Source organism: Megalobrama amblycephala, linkage group LG22 (assembly GCF_018812025.1).
Source record: "Megalobrama amblycephala isolate DHTTF-2021 linkage group LG22, ASM1881202v1, whole genome shotgun sequence".
Lineage (NCBI taxonomy): Eukaryota > Metazoa > Chordata > Actinopteri > Cypriniformes > Xenocyprididae > Megalobrama > Megalobrama amblycephala.
The window spans coordinates 4,527,768-4,549,016 of NC_063065.1; the positions used below are offsets into that span (position 1 = coordinate 4,527,768).

Sequence of the window (21,249 nt, forward strand, 5' to 3'; positions counted from 1 at the left end):
TAATAATAATAATAATAATATACACTTCCGCTTTAAGATTGCGTATCGCGCTCTGATTGGCCGCTTGCCCGTTTGAGTTCATTCGCTCGCTCGCTAGTGAAGAGTGCAGCGGAGGCGAAAGACGCAGGAGCGAAGCGTTTCGCAGATGATTTATGCTTTAATTTTTAGATTGAAATATCCATAACCCTTGTGAGGCGAGCGATTAATCGTGTCAGGATGTCGGCCCAGGCTCAGATGAGAGCTTTGCTGGATCAGCTGATGGGAACGTCGAGGGATGGTGAGTGTTAGCTGCGTGCTAACGGCTCTGAGAGGATTTCTGAAGGCCGCGCGCTCAGATTAGCCCAAACCAGAATATAATAACCAAGTCAAATATTACAGTTAACATCTTAAGATATATATCACAGCCTTAAGGTTAGCTTAATGCAGCAGCATTTCCTCTTGAAACGCTTCAGTTTAATGTTTGTGTCCATAAAGGGGGTGTAGTGACGTCATGGCTCGGTATGCTAAGCTAATAAAGCAGCAGCCCCCTCTAATGACAAATGACACTCGTTTTTGAGAATGATTAATTGTTTTAGGAGAAATGGTCTTTATTTATCCCCTGATGTCTGTATATGTACCCCTTTTTAATTGATAATACTATTAACAATAGTAATATTATTATTGATATTAGTGATTGACTAATATGTCGTCACAGGTAATTATTTAGCTGCCAATTTTGATTTTTTTTTAGCCTCAAAATGGCAAATATATAAAAGCTTATTTTTGGCCATTTTGAAATCCTATTCAATGAGTAGTGCACATTTTCTGTTGTATAATATTGTTAAAATTATTTAAAATTATTTATTCACAATATTAAAAATCATCATATATGCATTTATATTTTACATCACAGCCACCTTTCTAGTTATCAGCTTCATGCTTTAAATTACATTAAATTAAATATAGTTTCCCTAAAAATGGTGCAAACATTAAAGGGTTAGTTCACCCAAAAATGAAAATAATGTCATTAATTACTCGCCCTCATGTCGTTCCACACACGTAAGACCTTCGTTAATCTTCTGAACACAAATTAAGATATTTTTGATGAAATCCGATGGCTCAGTGAGGCCTGCATAAAGAGCAATGACATTTCCTCTCTCAAGATCCATAAAGGTACTAAAAACATATTTAAATCAGTTCATGTGAGTACAGTGGTTCAATATTAATATTATAAAGCGACGAGAATATTTTTGGTGTGCCAAAAAAACAAAATATCGACTTGTATAGTGATGGCTGATTTCAAAACACTGCTTCAGGAAGCATCGGAGCACAAATGAATCAGCGTGTCGAATCAGTTGTTCGGAGCGCCAAAGTCATGTGATTTCAGCAGTTTGGTTGTTTGACACGCGATCTGAATCATGATTCGATACAAAAGATTCATAACGCTCCGAAGCTTCATGAAGCAGTGTTTTGAAATCGGCCATCACTATACAAGTCGTTATTTTGTTTTTTTTGGTGCACCAAAAATATTCTCGTCACTTTATAATATTAATATTGAACCACTGTACTCACATGAACCGATTTAAATATGTTTTTAGTACATTAATGGATCTTGAGAGAGCAAATGTCATTGCTGGCTATGGAGGCCTCACTGAGCCATCGGATTTCAACAAAAATATCTTAATTTGTGTTCTGAAGATGAACGAAGGTCTTACGGGTGTGGAACGACATGAAGGTGAGTAATAAATGTCAGAATTTTCATGTTTGGGTGAACTAACCCTTTAAATCTGAAGAAGCATTACCAAGAGGAAATATGGCTGCTTTTTTTTTCTTTAGATTATGGGATATGATTTTGATCAGCTCAAGAGGATTTTAAGATGAGTAAACAACAGAAGGGACTTGAGCAGATGCGCTTGAATTTGTTGAATTGAGTTTTACCGGCTGTAAGAAATCTCACCCTCCGTGTGAATGAAGCGACTGTCTTTGTGAATGCTGAGATGAATTCATATGCTTCCCGTACATTTGTTTCATACAGACTGAACAATTGTGGCCCCTTTATTCTATTCATTAAGGTTCAGTGTATGTTTGCCAGCCTACATCTGCAAGGGAGTTGCAGAAAAGCCTCATGTTCATCGAGCCGTGAGTCACCAATGCTTTTTAAAGCTGTTATGAATATGAAAAAACAATACTGTTTGCTTTCCAGCAGTAACTGTTTTACACATCACGCTAGTTGGTAACGTAAGAGTGAGCAGAGGGGATACGAAGCTTCTGCCCAGGCGTCTTTCCTCAAATCTGACTTAAGAAAAAATAAAGAAATAAAGGAAAGAAAACTCAGATTCCTCGCCGACGTCTTCACTTTTATTCTTCTGTATCATTCCCAACTTCCTCATTACAGGTTTGGGCAAGAAAAGCTTTTCCCTTTAAACTTTTAGAGGCTCGGACCGCAGGAGGGGTTCTGAATGGGAGAGACTTCGCAGTGTGTATCAATTAACCTTTCACTTTAGTTTTCAATGTTTTTCTTTTTCAACTTGGTGAACTTGTTCAACATCTTGTATTGGTTGCTTTTAATATACACATTAGATTATCCAGCATTTCTGTATGTACTGATGAGGGATAATGCACTTAAAGTACAAGATGACTCTCTGAAACATCTTCGATCTGCTATCCCATAAACCTTTGCACTCAATTGGCAGTTATAAAAGCTTAGATGCATGTAGGGCTGGGCGATATATTGGATATTCACAATATATTTGATATTATTTTCTCTGGCTCTATAATGTTATCAACATCTTGAATAGTAATGTAGGGATTTTAAAGGATTAGTTCACTTCAGAATTGAAATTTCCTGAAAATTTACTCACCCCCATGTCATCCAATATGTTTGTCTTTCTTTCTTCAGTCGAAAAGAAATGAAGGTTTTTGAGGAAAACATTCCAGGATTTTTCTCCATATAGTGGACTTCACTGAGGTCCAAATGTCAGTTTCAGTGCAGCTTCAAAGAGCTCTATATGATCCCAGACGAGGAATAAGAGTCTTATCTAGAGAAACGATTGAAAGATTTTACACTTTTTAACCACAGATACTCATCTTGCACTGCTCTGCAATGCGCCGCGCATCACATAATCACGTTGGAAAGGTCACGCGTGACGTAGGCGAAAGTACCGATCCGGTCTCTACAAAGCAAACGTGCAAAGAGTAAGTCAAACGGCTTTTACAAAAAAAGGTAAAACAATGATGTCGGACGATTTTGAAGTTGGAGGAGAAAATGAGATGGAGATTTCCGCCCTACCGCGGTACTTCCGCCTACGTCACGCGTGACCTTTTCAACGTAATTATGTAATGCGTGGCGCATCACAGAGCAGTGAAGACGAGCATTTGTGGTTAAAAAGTATATAAAATTTTTATTTCTTTAGAAAATGACAGATGGTTTCTAGATAAGACCCTTATTCTTTTCTGGGATCGTGTAGAGCACTTTGAAGCTGCACTGAAACTGACATTTGGACCCGTCGGTCTCCATTGAAGTCCACTATGTGGAGAAATCCTGGAATGTTTTCCTCAAAAACCTAAATTTCTTTTCAACTGAACAAAGAAAGACATGAACATCCTGGATGACATGGGGGTGAGTAAATTATAATTCTGAAGTGAACTAAACCTTTAATGCTTTTATTTTAACTATTAAACATCCAAATGTTAGTGTCACTGATTTAAGCTTTATTTGCAAAAGCATCATTGAATTATGCACGTTTGATTCCTTTCCAAATGATTTATTCATTCATTGTTCAGACTCTTTGTGTGGTCTTTTTTTCATCTAATAAAATGCAATGCATTTTGTTTTATATAAAAAAAAAAAAAAACTTGTATTTTTTTTTTTTATTATTTTATTATTTTATCACTTTTAACTAGATTACTGTAAACTTTTTAGAAGGCAAAAAATATCATTTTTAAGCTGTCACCCAGCCCTAACTCACACTGTAGAGAGACACTGAACATCAGTCAGTCTATATCACGACTGAACAGAATGACAGAGACTTCTTGGGTTGGTCCATGATTAGATGCTACTGATATATTTTTAGACATTCACATTAAATAGCCAGCTAAAGAAACAGGCCTTGGGTCAGTGAAAGTTAAACTTCTCTAATCTACATGAACAGACAGCCTTTACTTGCCACTTTACTTTGACATGTAGCAAAGATTATATTTGACACTGTCAAACACATGCTGTCCTCACTCAGATCTCATGATTTCACCGCAGGGACAGGCAGGTGTGTGACCCTTGGCCACAAAGTTAGCATTGTGTGTGTGTGAGAGAGAGAGACACACGAGCGACTGTGTGTGGTCTCATTCAGTGTCAATTATGTGCTGTGTCCTTACAGGAGATGAGTCGAGACAGCGGGTTAAATTCACAGACGAGCGCGTCTGCAAATCGCACCTGCTCAACTGCTGCCCGCATGACATTCTCTCTGGAACGGTGAGGAGAAAAAACAAATTATGACACTAAACACTGTTTATTTATGCAGCATGTTGATTAAATTGTTGTGTTCCGTGTGTTTGTAGCGCATGGACCTTGGCGAATGCTCTAAGATCCATGATCTGGCGCTGAGAGCAGACTATGAGATCGCGTCTAAAGAGAGAGACCTGTTCTTTGAACTGGATGTAAGCGACTCGTCAAGTAGAGATCATCTGATAGGGAATTAGCAGGGAAGGCTTTTGTAAACTGAATTGATGTGTGTTGTGTAGGCGGTGGATCACCTGGAGTCGTTTATTGCTGACTGCGACCGCAGGACTGAGCTGGCCAAGAAGCGTCTCGCTGAGACACAGGAAGAGATCAGCGCTGAGGTGGCTGCAAAGGTATGAAGTGTTTATATAGCACTGGGTGCAGTGCCATGAAATGTTAAAATGTCAATTGGTAATCCAATAATAACATCAGAGTTTTAGGTCATTTATACATGACAGCAACAGTCAGGTTCCAGATTTCCATTCATTTTCTCCATAGGGAAATTGGTTTTGAACTATAACTTATAAACCTTCGAAGACAGACCTACTGTGAGCTACGAGGTCAATCGGTTATTTGCTAGAAGAGGCGATTCGGTACTCGCACTCTGTTATCTGTGTGCACAGCCACACACACAGAGAGGCGCATGAACTCCGAATTGATTCCTCTTTCCCTCAAAGTGCAAATAGAGGCCACATTTTTCTTCAAGCATGATACAGAGCTGAGAGATGGTTGCAACTACACAGCCCAGCCTAAGATATTCATATCAGCTTTCATATTGGGAGATATTTGCATGCATCAAGGAGCCGCCTTTTAAAAATATATTGAATGTTTGAAAGCGCTGCTCGCATTTTACTTTGGATTTTCTCGATCACGTGTACTCTGTGAATTGGGAGTGGCGGTGCTGAGCATGCATTCTACAAGATAAGACATTTGTCAGACTCTTAAGCCCGGAACACACCAAGCTGACGGCGACGAACTAGTGGCGACGAAAGCAGACTGCGGGGTTGGCTCATGTCGGCAGCGCCTGGGTTCAAAGTTGCCCTGACACAACAAACCATTGATTGACAGCCGACGGCCAAGTAGCACATCTGTTCTGCGCCTGCGTAAGAAGAAAATTCCTTTCCGTACCAGCAGGTGGCAGTAGCTGAACAGCCAATCAGAATGATCAGATGGCCCAATAAGCTCCGACGCTGATTCAACATGTCAAATCGGCCGAAAAAAAAAAGCCGACAAGGACCAACTTTAGCCGACGGTGTGAAACACACTGAGAAAACTTTGTTTGGCCGACGAACAAAAACTCGTCGGCTTGGTGTGTTCCGGGCTTTAGACTCTGTTGTGCAACACATCCTCCGCCATGGTCTTGTCAGTCATCTCGTCACTTACTCTCGTGATCAGTGAGATCGTGATCACATGATCAGTGAGCTCTGATTCCTGCTGCACTATGTACGAGTCTGCAACTCTTGTTAGATGAGCTGGATAGAATTGAAGTGACTATTATCCAACTGAATTAAATGGTTATTTCTATAAAAAGCAAAACGAGGTGTAACGTAAACATGTTGGCATATTCTATCCTAATTTCACACTCTGTCATGGCAGTATCACAAAATGACGGCTTTTCAACTTGACGAGAAATCTCGTCATACCCCATGTGTATACTTTTATTTTTATTTTTTTAGTAATTATGATTTTTGCCAGCTCTACTTTTACTTCTTTTTCTCAAGTGTTTTTTTTTTTTTATATTAAAAAAATCTTTTGTGTCCTTCAGGTACCACAGAAAACTCGGTGTGACTGTCATGTCATGTGTTGAGTATTTGAGTCATGAGATTGTCTAAAGGGCACAGGGGGATGTGTGATCTGTGTCTCATTTGTTTTTTTGTATTTGGTTGACAGGCAGAAAAGGTTCACGAGTTGAACGAGGAGATCGGGAAGCTGCTGGCGAAGGCTGAGCAGCTCGGTGCTGAGGGAAATGTAGATGAAGCCCAGAAAGTTCTACAGGAGGTTGAGAAAGTCCGGACTAAGAAGAAGGATGCAGAGGTTAGACAACATATATTCCATTTATATTTTGTAACCTTGTTTCCCTGCACAAGCTGTCACATAATTTTACTCTATTGTGAGTTTGTAGTGCTTTCTGGATGTTCGTTTTCTCTTTAGGTTCATCGTTTGGTCTCTGTATGGTTTTTTTTTTTTTTTTACAGGAAGAGTACAGGAACTCTATGCCCGCCTCCAGTTTCCAGCAGCAGAAGTTGCGTGTCTGTGAGGTTTGCTCCGCCTACCTGGGTCTCCATGACAACGACCGGCGTCTCGCTGACCACTTTGGTGGGAAACTGCACTTGGGCTTCATCCAGATCAGAGAGAAGCTGGAGCAGCTGAAGGTAACGGGGTGGTCTAAATCAGGTGCCGGTGGTGGTTGTTGGTTTAGAATAGTAAGTGACGTTGCAGCATTTCTTCTCTACAGAAAACCGTGCAGGACAAACAGGAGAGGCGGAACCAGGAGCGACTGAAGAGGAGGGAAGAGCGGGAGAGAGAGGAGAGAATGAAAAAGAGGTGAGAATATTTTTATGCACCTTTTCATGTGCATTTTTTTAGATGCCTTATTTTTGTGAAATGCAGAATCTAAAGTTATACTAGTCTGATTTTCTAACTTATTTTTGTATGATTTTTGATATGATCTTTTTTTTTTTTTACTTTTTTTTTTTTTTTTTAATTTTCCAGCTGAAATTTGAAATTCAAGCTTTTTTTGCTTTTTTTTTTTTTTTAAGATTCAGTAAATGCATAATGTTTCCAAAGTCAATAAGTAATAATTGTGATCTCAATATTGACCAAAATAATCATTATTCTTGCCTGCTTTTTCCCTGCAGGACCAAGTCGCGCAGCCGAGAACGCAAGAGGTCAGCTGCTCATTTACTTTACATTTATCTTGCCAGCTAAAATCTATTATAATTAATACAACAAGAAAGCAAAACAAGGCCTGAGATTTTCAAAAAATGGCATCAAGCACATTAGAATAATAAAAATCATGGTTCCGACAGTCATGGAAATCCTAGAAATGTCAGGGCGTTTTAAAATTGTGACTTTCAGGCTTGTTAAAGTCCTGGGAATTAACAAAATCTTAATGCATAATTGAATTTTTTATACAGCATTCTGTAGTATAGTTTTCTATGCTCAGCTCTAAAATAACATGCACTTTTGGGTTTAAATGTTTTAAAACTTCCTGACAAGTCGATTTTAGAGCAACTAGTTTCAGAACCTGTTCAGTTTACTGAATGATCCAAAATGAGTCAAAATAAAATCCATATCTATTAAATGCATGTTCCAGTTGTTAATGTGTCTCGTTGTGTTTGTAGATCACGTTCTCGTGACCGCGATCGAGAGCGCAGACGCCGGCGTTCCCGCTCCGCATCACGAGAGAAGCGCCGTTCCCGTTCTCGCTCCAAAGAGCGCGACAGACGCCGACGGCACCGATCTCGATCCAGATCCCGCTCGCGGCACAGCCGAGAACACTCACACAAGTAACTTATACTGAATGTTTCTATTCTCTCTCGCTTTGAAAATTTGTTTTGAATAACTCGAGTATAGTTTTTGCCATGGTGCCAAAAAATAAACAAGCAAACAAACCCTCCATTATCTTGTAATAACAGTTGATTCACGTGTGTGTGTGTGTGTGTGTGTGTGTGTGTGTGTGTGTGTGTGTGTGTGTGTTAGGTCTTCACGGGACCGTGATCGCGAGAGGGACAGCAAACACAGTTCATCTGAGCGGAGATCAGACGGGCTGAACGGCAGGACAGAATCTCGCCGTCATGATGACAGAGAGGCTGGAGAGATCTGAATCATCTTACTCTACCATAACAAACACACACCGCTCATATACATATACCCACTTTTTTATTTATCATGTTTGCTTCGTCTGTAGTAAACTGCCCATGCCCAGTTTCATTAAAGTCTTTGTAGTCTTTAATATCTCAGTCCAGTGAGAATTGAACCCGTCTGATCCACTGTCCGGTGTCGAAATGACTTGTTTTTTGTTCTCTCAAAAGTATGTACTGCCGCTTTTCTTTTCTTTTTTTCCCCTCCATAATGTCTTTTTTTTTTTTTTTGGAATTGGGTTTTTATTTTGTACTGTTTGTTCTGAATGAATGTGTGCATGTTTTGCACGAAGTTCATTCTACTTTGAAAGCTGTTCTGAGGTCAGTTAAAGCACCCTTTCTTTAAATAGCTGCAGTATTTCCCCATAGAGAGAGACGGAGCTCATTCACTCTCTTTGTTTCAGTAGCAGAGGCGTAGGAGTTTACTAAATCTAAACCAGTGGATCCTTCATGGCATATTGTTTCAGAATTACTATGTACATGATCTTTTATAATGCTGTTTTGATTTCATGTTGTCCTTATCAAAGTGCATTAAATGGTTTTATGAATTTAAATTGTGTTTGTCATTAATGAGGGCTCTTATCCGGCTAATAAACTGAGCATGTGTAAGTTGCATTCACTGTTAAATCTATTTCTCAGAAATAATGAATTTGAGTGCTTGTGTGTTTGGTATTCAGAAAGCTTTTTCTTTTTATCCCACATAAAATAAACATTTAGAAATATTTTACATTATATTTTCAGCACAGTTATTGCCACTGATTCAAAATAGAGCCTGAAACTCTTAAAGACTTGTTTTTGTGAGCATTAAATATGTGATTTTAGAAACTTTTTGCTAAAATTTAATTGAATTTAAAAGTAAGATAATGATATTGTTATATGACTTCAATTGGATACAGACTGGAAGAAATATGTGGAACAAATCAAAATTCATGTTTTTAGACGGATTTTTTTTTAATGATAGGTTAATTTTTTGTTCGATTATAGTTCATCAAACATATGTCTAACAAAAAACGTTTATTTTCAGTTTATGTGAGTGAGTGATATGACTACGCTAGTATTTATTTATAATTAAATTAGAAATAATATAAATCATTATTATTATATTTTATAATAATCTATTATATATATCGTTATATTTTATAATAATAATCAGTAATGTCGTTTTTAATTAAGTTTCTTCACGTAGCCGACAGACGGCGTCATTACGTTGGCAACAAGCTGTAGTTCGTCACCTCCGGCAACGTCACCGTGACGGCACAGTCAAAACAACCGAAACATGATGCTAGCGTCTCACACCCGCGAGTAAAATGTCGTGTTTTTAGCGATCGCCGATGAAATCGTCGGAGATTTGTCGTCTTAATGTCACGATCTTGTCGAACTATGAGTTTGGCAGTGTTTTCATCGAGACAAGGGACCAAAAAGTGATCATTAAAGCACCAGTGTCGCTACCGGTTTGCTAACGACAGGCGTCAGTCCAGCAGTCAAACCCGGTACGCCTCAAATAATTCATATATTACATTTAAAATACTAAATGTAAAGTCAAATAGTGTTTATTCTCACCGGTGGGCTTCATCAAACTGATTAGAAGCTTGTGAAGCGCATGCAGACGGACAGATGTGTCAGCCACATGTAGAGTTTCTCTGATAATCACTATGAATTTACATTTAATAATTAGTTTTAGTAAATTTTCATTTCGGTGTCGGTTAAATTGCATGAGTTGTATGTTCACAGTGGTGCTGGAGGGGTCAGAAATCATCTGACAGCTGTCAGGGGCTGGTCAGAGTCCAGATGTGTGTGTTACGTATCTGTGATTGGTGTTATTGCACAATTATTGTCATTGCATTCTACATGTATGTAATGTGTGTGTTATTGTAGTCCTGTGTGTAATATGTGTTGTGGTGTGTCCCTGCAGTGTGAGAGGTTTGCAGGTATCTGGGTCCCCGGGACAGGCCGGTGCTCACCGAAGAGACGGGGAACAGGATCGGTAAGCAGGGGGGAGCGGCCACCGCTGAGCCCGTGGAGAAGATGGCGAGCAGCCCGGAGAAAAGCTCCTCCGCGCAGGAGCTCAAGGAGCAGGGCAACCGCCTGTTCCTCAGCCGCAAATACCAGGAGGCCGTGACCTGCTACAGCAAAGCCATTGTGAGTGGGGCAGGAGTTCATCAGTTCACACCCACTTTACATGCACATTTCATATTCATATATCTGATGTGAATATGCATTTCACAAGTTTGGGGTCAGTACGATTACTGGACAAAAGTTTGGAAGATTGGAAGAGTTTTTTTCTTGTTTTTTGAAAGAAGCCTCATCTGCTCGCCAGGGTTGCAGTTATATGATCAAAAAACATTTCTGATTATTATCAATGTTGAAAACAGTTGTGCTGCTTCATATTTTGTGGAAATCATGATACACTAGCATTCAGAGGTAATATTTTATAGCAAGGATGCATTAAAGAGACATTTACAATGTTACAAAAGATTTCTATTTCAAGTAAATGCTGTTCTTTTCAACAGGGTCAAAAGGGTCAGGATTAAAACTTCAACATTTATCATAAGAACCGTTATTAATATCTGAGTATCAAATCAGCATATTAGAATGATTTCTGAAGAATCATGTGACACTGAAGACTGGAGTAATGATGCTGAAAATTCAGCTTTGATTACAAGAGTAAATTACATTTTAAAATATATTCACATAGAAAACAGTTCTTTTAAATTGTTATAATATTTCACAATATTACTGTATTTACCATATTTTTGATCAAATAAATGCAGCCTTGGTGAGCAGAAGAGACTTCTTCTTTCTATTAATCAAAGAATCCTGAGAAAAAAATGCCACACAGTTTAGATGAAGTTTATATGCAGGTTTGATATTCAGTAAGTGGAGATTATGTGGCTCTTCCCAGAAAACACACATGATCTCTCTAGGACTGCTAAAAGTTGTAGAGTTTTACTCTGTGCTTTACTGATCCTGTTGTTCCTGTGCTGTGTGTAGAATCGTAACCCCTCAGTGGCCGTGTACTACACTAACAGAGCACTATGCTACGTGAAACTACAGCAACACGACAAGGCGCTGGCCGACTGTAAACACGCCCTCGAACTCGACAGCCAATCAGTGAAGGCGCACTTTTTCCTGGGCCAGTGTCAGCTGGAGCTGGAGAACTATGAAGAGGCTATAGGCAATCTACAGAGAGGTACACACACACACACACACACATCTCAAAGTAGGAATTATTGAAGTAAGAATATTTTAAAGGTGCCCTAGAACTTCTTTTTAAAAGATGTAATATAAGTCTAAGGTGTCCCCTGAATGTGTCTGTGAAGTTTCAGCTCAAAATACCCCATAGATTTTTTTTAATTCATTTTTTTAACTGCCTATTTTGGGGCATCATTAACTATGCACCGATTCAGGCTGCTGCCCCTTTAATTCTCATGCTCCCCCTCCCCCGGAGCTCGCGCTTGCCTTGAACACCATAAACACAGTTCACACAGCTAATATAACCCTCAAAATGGATCTTTACAAGATGTTCGTCATGCATGCTGTTTGCATACATCGGATCATGTAAGTATAGTGTTTATTTGGATGTATTACATTTGATTCTGAATGAGTTTGATAGTGCTCCGTGGCTAAAGCTAACATTACACACTGTTGGAGAGATTTATAAAGAATGAAGTTGTGTTTATGAATTATACAGACTGCAAGTGTTTAAAAATGAAAATAGCAACGGCTCTTGTCTCTGTGAATACAGTAAGAAACGATGGTAACTTTAACCACATTTAACAGTACATTAGCAACATGCTAACGAAACGTTTAGAAAGACAATTTACAAATATCACTAAAAATATCATGATATCATGGATCATGTCAGTTATTATTGCTCCATCTGCCATTTTTCTATGTTGTTCTTGCTTGCTTACCTAGTCTGATGATTCAGCTGTGCACAGATCCAGATGTTAATACTGGTTGCCCTTGTCTAATGCCTTGAACATGGGCTGGCATATGCAAATATTGGGGGCGTACATATTAATGATCCTGACTGTTACGTTGAGATTCGCCTGTTCTTCAGAGGTTTTTTAAACAAATGTGATTTACATAAGAAGGAGGAAACAATGGAGTTTGAAACTCACTGTATGTCTTTTCCATGTACTGAACTCTTGTTATTTGACTATGCCAAGATAAATTCAATATTTAATTCTAGGGCACCTTTAAAGGGGTCATATGATGCTTTTGTTTGTTCTCCTTTTCCTTTTCTGTGCATGTACACGACCTGCAAAGTTACAAAGCTCATATTCTCCCACAAAGTGATTTATTCTATCTAACAGAGAACGCAGATCCAACCCAGCCTAAAAAAATAGGAATCAGATTTATTTATAAAACTGTTCCTGAGCAGTATATCCCAAAATTTGCAACTTCCTGAACTTGGGAGAGTACAACGCCACTTACCACAGTGAAACGTTCTGCTCAAGTCGTTCTTGCAAAGTTGGTTCCAAATCAATTGGCTTGATCATCCGCATTTTCAGAATCCGACTCGGGCTCGAACTGATATGGAAAAACTGTCAACATCCTTAACTGTGTGTTTACAGTTGCTTTAAAGTGTTAGTTCACCCAATAATTAAATTTCTGTCATTAATTACTCACCCTCATGTCGTTCCACACCTGTAAGACCTTTGTTCATCTTCAGAACACAAATTAAGATATTTTTGGTGAAATCCAAGAATATTTTTTTTTATCCTCAATAGAAAGCAACGAATATTACCACATTCAAGGTCCAGAGAAGTAGTAAAAACATGGTTAAAATAGTAAGTGTGACTACAGTGGTTCAACCTTAATGTTTTGAAGCGAACGCCGGCTCATTATTGGCCGGCTCCTGTGTCAGCATCACACGCATGCGTCATGCTTTTCATGTGACCAGTGCTGGCCAATACTGAGCTGGCGTTCTGACGTAGAACTTGGATGCACTGACAGGGGAGAGACGAATTTGTTGAATAAAGTTGTTATTTTTGTTTTGTTTTTTTGTGCACAAAAAGTATTCTCATCGCTTCATAACATTAAGCTTGAACCACTGCTGTCACATGACTGTTGTTCCAAACCAGACTGACTTTCTTTTGTTGAATGAAAAAAGGTCTACGGATGCAGCAGGCGATAAATGTAATGACTTTCTAATGTAAAATTGGCCAATAATTTCTTTAAATGATCAATTATTTAATATATATATATATATATATATATATATATATATATATATATATATATATATATATATATATATATATATTTGTAATTATTTAAATGAATATTTTAATGATTATATAATTAAGTAATTTATTTATATATATATATATATATATATATATATATATATATATATATATATATATATATATATAAATAAATTATATAATTAAAGATTAATTAATTAATTAATTAATTAATTATTCTCATTAATGCCACACATGCATTATATTTCCTAGGTCTTTGTTGTATTTATGAACATTAATTTCCAATTGGTTTTTATAAAAGGTTTCATAGTCAAGTGGATGAGGAATAAGAAATTTTGATTTCTGCAATATTTTGTTTAGTCATTTGAAGCTCTAGTTTTGTAATTTAATATCAGCCAATGTATTTGTTATTGACCTAATGATATAAATAATTATCCAGTACCTGTGCATCCCTAAAAACCATCATAGAAATAATCAAGGGATCTAAACAGACATCAAATGTGTTGAAATGCAGTGTGATGAAACTGCTCTTTGTTTTCAGCGTATAACCTGGCGAAGGAACAGCGGCTGAATTTTGGAGACGATATCCCAAGTGCTCTTCGCATTGCCAAGAAAAAACGCTGGAACAGCATAGAAGAGAAACGAATCAGCCAGGAAAACGAGTTGCATGCCTATCTCACCAAACTCATCCTGGCAGAGAAAGAGAGGTGAGAGGTCGCGCTCGCGTCAGTTCGTGCAGTGATGATAGTGATGTAACGTCTGTCCGTCTGTATGTGTGTTCAGAGAGCTGGACGACAGCAGAGAGAAGACATCAGAGGACAGTCAGAACGGAGGCGAGATCAGCAAGTTCAAATCCAAACACGTGAGACATGCGCAGTTAAATATACAAACACCTCCGACTAGTCATGCATGATTGATGAACTGATGTCATTTCCCGTGCTTCTCTCTGCAGGATAAATATTTGATGGACATGGATGAGCTTTTCTCTCAAGTAGATGAAAAGAGGAAGGTATGAAGAAATCAATCTTCAAAATGAAACGACCATGTCGAGACATTTTGACGATCACTGAAATATCATTGATCTAAAATCCTGCTCCAAATAATTGTACATTAAACATCAGTGTGTTTGATTGGCTGTTCACTCTGATGTTGTGTAATATTACGTGTGCAGAAGCGAGAGATCCCAGATTACCTGTGTGGGAAGATCAGCTTTGAGCTCATGAGAGAACCCTGCATTACTCCTAGCGGCATCACCTACGATCGCAAGGACATCGAGGAACATCTACAGGTCTGCTCACTAAACACATTCACCAGTCATCAGACATCTTTGAGCTGTGTGGTTCTACTGCCAGGTCGTTGTTGTTGTTTGTTGTTGGTCCTGTTATTGTCTGAAAAAGTTGAAATTTCGATTCACGGTCCCTAAGGGCCGCCAAAACATTCGATGTGGGTGGGGCCACTTTTACTACAATGGCTGTAACTCGTGAACAGAATGAGATATTTTCACCAAACTCAGCACACCTACGTAAGAGCTCATTCTGTGGTTGCGTGAAAAAGGACGTGGCGACTGGCCACTTGGTGGCGCTGTAACAGCAAAAAAAATTTAAAATGGCTATAACTACTTCACCGTTAGTCCAGAAAAACCAGTCCAGACCTGAAAATTGGCATGCAGTGTCTTTGTCCAAGGTGCCATGGCTGTCTATGAGGACACTGATGTATCTCAAAAAACATGTCTGCCATCGGCCAATGAAGTTTGAGCAGCTATCAGACAAGGTTAATGGAGGCCGATCAGAACAAAACTCGTTGGGCCTGTTTGACTCACGACACTAGAGGCCTGTGAGAAATTCAAAAGAATCGGCCACCGGGGGGCGCACACACACGACATTCGTACCACATGGTAGAACTCCACATTCTGAGCAACTTTGCCTCTAGGACCACCGATGTCCATCGAATCATTTGTTAAATATTGGAGATTATTTAAAAAAACCAACTTTGGCAAACTAGTCTTAAGTTTTTGGCTCAATCTCGATAACTGTTAAAAAGCTTTAAAACTATATATTTCCTTTGGTAAGTTGTCTGTATTGGCTGTAAATAGTCTTTTCCATCTATGATCTAAGTGGTTACATGCTCGCTATATAAAACATAATAGCTTTTTACGCGTGTGCTTAAAGGCCTTAAAGAGCTTGAACCCCGATAATTGCTGTTTGCAGCTATATTTAAATTTTTTATATGTTTTAGTTTATTTTTTATGAGTTTTATTTCAGTTTCTGCTCTTTTCTATTAAATAATATAAATAAACAAATATATAAAATCTGAGTGTAATCATATAGACAATTCTCAATGTTATTTTAGTGTTATTTATATTTTATTATATATTAATTATGAATATTTTTGATTATTATTTATATATTTTCCATTTTTATTTTAATATTAGTTTAGGTTTTTGTAATTTTTGTTGTGTTTAGGGTTGTTTTTTTTCTTTAAAATGTTTCTGTTTAGTTTTTTTTTTTCACATTTGGTAATTAACTTCAACTTATTTTATTCAGTTAGTTGCTAAGGCAACATTTCTTGTTTTTGTTTTTCATTTAGTAATTATGCTGTATTTTATTTCAGTTAATGAAAATGTTTTTAATAGCTTTACTTTTTGTTAATGATAACAACAGAGATTTTTAATGGAGAAATGTTTTTTGCAGCCAGGTGGTGTCATTACATCTATAGATCTAATTTGTGTTTGCAAACAGCGACGATGTATTTTGTGGGCGGAGTCTAGCTGGTGGCAGAAAATGACAGTTCTGCAGTAGCAATCTGTGGAAGCCATGGAATAAAAGAATAAAAAAAACGTTATTTTCAAGTTCATATCTCACAATTCAGACTTTTTTTTTTCTGGCAAATCTGTGTTTATATTTCACAGTTCTAAGAAGGAAAAACATAATTGTGGGATATACTCCTTATTATCTTTTTTTCCTCAGAATTGTTAGTTTATATTCCATAATTCTGACTTTTTTCCCATCAGAATTGTGATATAAACTCACAATTGTCAGTTATATATCCAAACTGGGAGATATAAATATGCAAATGCAAGAAAAAAGTCATAACTGTGAGATTAAAAATGTTTTAGGTTTAGATATTATTTCATGCTGTAACTTGCTATGTATGCATGTCCCCTATGAACTGCATATGTGAATATTATGTAGAATTACTGTTACATCAGATTCATGCTTTAATAGTAGACAAATCATTGCAGATTTCATCAGTCCAGTCTGTGAATTGCAACATAGACGTCTGCGTTTAGCTTCAAAGTGCATCTTCAGCGACGGGATTCTATAAAAATGAAGACTATATTTTTTGCATTCCGATTCTGACATCCAAAGGCATAATTCAACACTTATTATGTGGATTTTGCCCATTTTCCTCCACTTGTTACTGCTATTTTTCTGCCACCACTATTTGCTCAAATTGGTCTATTGAAATGGGGTGGCCAATAGCCTTTAGCGATGGAAAAACAACAAAACTGCAGTTTTAATTTGATGTTCTCTCTCTCTCTGTAGCGTGTTGGCCATTTTGACCCAGTCACCCGCAGCCCGCTGACCCAAGATCAGCTGATCCCCAATCTGGCCATGAAGGAGGTGATTGATGCTTTCATCCAGGAGAACGGCTGGGTGGAGGACTACTGAACACACACACACACACTCGAGCGGACTGCAGCAGAGTTTCCTCACGCCCGATCGAGTCCTCTCCTGTATGTTCATGCACTTTAATCAGTGGCGCTTTGCTGTGGAGCATCTCCCCCGCAGGAGTCACCTGACCCTCTTTCTCGCCCTCTGTCCTTCAAACTCTTTCTGCTGTCCTTCCTTATCATACAGAATAATCCTGCAGGTTTTGTTCAGACACTTCCTTTCGATCTGAAACATGTTTCCTGCACATTATGATGCTGTAACCTCATCATTGAATGTTATTGATGACACATCACTAATAATCACCCATGAAAGAGGAAACTGTGCATGCGAGCGTTGCGCAGGTTGGCGTGTGTGTTTGTTTTTAGAAGCATTCGCTATGAGATCGTATGCAGGATGGATGCCATATATGCGAGTGTATAAAGTTCTAACATATGTAGAATGTTTCTAAGATGCTTCTCGAGCTTTGGGTTCTAGCAGGATGCCGATTATAACGTTTTTGTAACGAGCGTTTAATCCATGACCTATATTTAGACATTCATTCATCTGCCAATCAACGAACTGAGAATCTGTGGCGTGCAGGTGACGTCATTATCGTTATGGTGTATTACTATTCGTTTAGTCTCACTATGTGTGTCTGTTAGAGCGAGAGGTAAGTGATTATTTCACACTATTGATTTTGTTTTTCCCGTCTTGGACCTTTGGGAATTTTCTGTTTCCTGGCACGAACACACACTTCATGTTTAGTATCAGTATTTTCTCGGTCTGAGAGCCCTTGTTAGTCGCTGGACGTCACAGTTCCCGAACTGTCCGTCCGGCTCGGTTCAAATATTCCCGAAGTGTAATGAGTTTAGGTTGGATGCATGTTCAATAAATGTTATTTTGTTTCTTTTTGTAGCAAATGTGTTGAATCGAGTCTTATTCCTTCCAACAGAGTTAAAGTTACGACCCTAAATAAAACTTGAAGGGATAGTTCACCCTAACATGAAAATTCTTTCATCATTTATTCACCCTCATGTTGTTACAATACAGATATGTACAAATTTCTTTCTTCTGCTGAACACAAAAGAAAATATTTTGAAGAATGTTGGTACCCAAACATTTTGATAGGACCAATTGACTTCCATAGTATGGGAAAAAAAATTACACTGGAAGTCAATGGGGTCCATTAACTGTTTGATTACCAACATTCTTCAAAATATCTTCTTTTGTCTTCAACAGAACAAAGAAATTTATACAGGATTGGAACAACTTGAGGTTGAGTAAATGATGGCAAAATTTAAATTTTTTGGTGAACTGCTCCTTTAGTCAGATTAGACGCCATATTGAATTTAAAGCAGATGAAAAGTTTTTTTTTTATACTCGTTGAACATGAATGGAAAGGCAAACGCAGATGAAAACGATGCTGTGAGGGATAGACTTGCAGTCTTTACAATGGTGCACACTATATAAAGGTCCTAGATCACATAATTTTCACAACTTTCAAAACTATTTTTTGGATATTTTTTGTCTACTGCATTTTTTTTTTTTTTTTTTTTTTTTGGAAAGACGTTTTCTCATCGAAACAACTGATATGTTATTAAAGCTGCGGTCTGTAAGTTTTGCCTCTTTGTCACCCTCTCTGTTTGAAACCTGCAATTGCAGTTATTTGTGGAATTATCTTTACGAGGGTTGTGCGTCGGCACGGCTCCTTAGCGTGGATGAATCTAATGTTTGCTGTCAGTCACCTCACCGGTGTGGATACTGTACAGGTACTTTGAAATCACAGATTGTAGTCTTGTAAGTATGACCAAAATAAGAATTTTCATCTGAACAACTAAGTACCAAATCTGCCAATTTTTGTTCTGACCAACTGAGAAAAAAAAAAAAAAACTATATAAATCGCACTTCCAGTGGTTATTAAATTTAACAATCACTTGGCTAAAATCACATCAAACCATGCAAATATTGTTATACTTTGATATGAAAATTGTAAAAATTACCATCAGCATTGCATGACCCGTATTTAGTGTGTATAGCATCACCTGTAGATTTCAATTTCTGTACACTGTAATCTCTAACGTTAATTTTCATATCATTTTGATGGAGGATTGTATGGTAAGTTTAGCCTAATTGTTGCAGCTGCTGTGAGAAAAGGCTATAAATGATCTGTCACCTGTAGCATCCTCATGTGACATTCCCTATAGCTGGGACTCCTTCTTTATGTAAACAGAAGTGACGTAATGACTTCAAAGACGAACTGCGGCATGCTCGAATTTCCCGCGGAAACCCACCAGAACCACATTATTACGCTTATCGTTGTGAATTGGGCTAAGGTAATGCGATAGTTATGGAACACTGGCTGGTTATGTACTTGCTCAAAAATTGATTTTGGATGATTTTTAACTAAAAAAATTAAGGACTGCGTCTTTAAATAACACGATCCATTGAACGCACTGTAGGTCTGTATGGAAGTAAATTAATGCCTAATGTTTTTGAAATAAAAAGCTTGTTGAATTGCACTAATTGAAAAAAAATATGCATTACATTAGTGTGCTTGAATTTTGATGCATTGTATTTTTAAGGTTTGCATTTTTATGGGCTGAAATTCAACATGGTTGTATATTTAAGCTGTGAATATTTCAATTAAAAATATTTCACACACATTTTCATTATTAAAAATTCAATAATTTATATTCACCTTTCAGATTTCACTTCCAAAATATTCATTCTGTTTAAAAATACAACCTATAAAATTCGACTAGCAATTTTCAGTCCATTTTATTTCGCTTTACAAATTCGCTTCCACAAATTCAGTGGTTCAAATTCGGCAGAAAATTCAACATTTCACATCCGGGAACTGCAGGAAGAGCAGTAGAGTGCCGATGCATCATCTCTATCTGCTGTTAGTCTTCTTCACCAGCAGGTGCCGCTAGCGGCTGTTTACGAAGACCAGAGCAACGGCTAGTATGTCATCATTCATTCATAAAAACGGATTTACAGAAATGGAGCAAGCGGTAAGTGAATGTGTGATGATTATCAGGGCCAATATAAATGCAGAAAAGCTGATAAAGACACAAAAGCTGCATTTATGTTTAATTCAGTGTCTTTATGGTTACCTGTGTAGGCTACATATAAGCAGCTTTCTCTCCAGTGAACGAGATTATAACGTTATTCCCGAAGCTGGTGTACAGATCAAATGTTAAATCTGAGGTAGACATATATTTCTCTCTGTTGTTTAGTTTCCTCAACTTTATATCGCGGCGCTGTGTTGTAATACTAGGGCTTCCCTCATTCGTCATAGGATTCCCCTGCCGTCAGGACATATAAATCTCTTAACACAGCTTAATGGACTCCTACAGTGATATAAAAGACCAAACTCGCACCTCATTTGTGATGTAGGTTATACTATATAGTAGGGTGACCATATGCGCCATTCTCCCAGGACGCGTCCTGTCCAGGATTTCTAAATTGCCTAAAATGGCTTGACCCCTTGCCTCTTTAATTGTGAAAGTGGTCATATCGATGTGCCCCCGGAACGCGATTTCTACACGGAGGTCTGTGCAAGCCACTGTTCTTATTGACATTCTTCATACAATGCATTAAAATGTTGTCGTATTTGCAATGCTTTGACCGTTCTCTGTAGATCCAGCCTTCTTGCAAGCCACTACATAGGCCTACTATATAGGCTCCAAGAAAGCAGATACTCGCATAAAGTTGTTTTGATGCTGAACGTTTGATATTCGCAAATTTAGGGACCGTCTCTAAAGTTACGACATTGGTATTCACGTTTCTTCCTTCAATAGCGTTTAAAGAGAATGATTTACAGTCACAAAACCAACTCTAAAGTGTTCATCTAGGTCTCAGGTATAATGCAGACCTTTTAGATTTTTGATGTTTATTCAAATAAAAGGTAACACTTTATATTAACTAGTTAATATGAACTAATAATGAACTGCATTTCTACAGCACTTGTTAATTTTGTTAATGTTAATTCCAGCATTTACTAATACATTATTAAAATAAAGAGTTGTATTTGTTAACAT

General features: G+C 37.8%; 2 protein-coding genes across 5 annotated transcripts; both read left to right on the forward strand.

Moving 5' to 3' along the window:
• The first annotated feature begins 56 nt into the window (after nt 1-56).
• On the forward strand, nt 57-8,891 carry luc7l (LUC7-like (S. cerevisiae)). 4 transcript variants are annotated; one of them, XM_048173851.1, is made up of 11 exons: nt 60-277; nt 2,052-2,118; nt 4,353-4,447; nt 4,534-4,632; nt 4,717-4,827; nt 6,365-6,508; nt 6,670-6,846; nt 6,930-7,018; nt 7,333-7,362; nt 7,819-7,983; nt 8,177-8,891. In XM_048173851.1, exons 1-11 carry the CDS (start codon nt 275-277, stop codon nt 8,298-8,300), a joined length of 1,104 nt encoding a protein of 367 aa, XP_048029808.1. In that variant the 5' UTR covers nt 60-274; the 3' UTR covers nt 8,301-8,891. The 4 variants fall into 4 exon arrangements, with proteins under 4 accessions (XP_048029809.1, XP_048029808.1, XP_048029811.1 ...); XM_048173854.1 differs by lacking the exon at nt 60-277 and adding an exon at nt 2,375-2,455 and having other exon boundaries at nt 2,061-2,118; XM_048173852.1 differs by lacking the exon at nt 2,052-2,118 and having other exon boundaries at nt 57-277.
• A 668-nt stretch (nt 8,892-9,559) lies between these two features.
• On the forward strand, nt 9,560-18,126 carry stub1 (STIP1 homology and U-Box containing protein 1). Its single transcript, XM_048173857.1, has 8 exons — nt 9,560-9,827; nt 10,250-10,476; nt 11,329-11,527; nt 14,095-14,260; nt 14,337-14,415; nt 14,506-14,562; nt 14,725-14,841; nt 17,099-18,126. Exons 2-8 carry the CDS (start codon nt 10,363-10,365, stop codon nt 17,222-17,224), a joined length of 858 nt encoding a protein of 285 aa, XP_048029814.1. The 5' UTR covers nt 9,560-9,827; nt 10,250-10,362; the 3' UTR covers nt 17,225-18,126.
• The last annotated feature ends 3,123 nt before the right edge of the window (nt 18,127-21,249 follow it).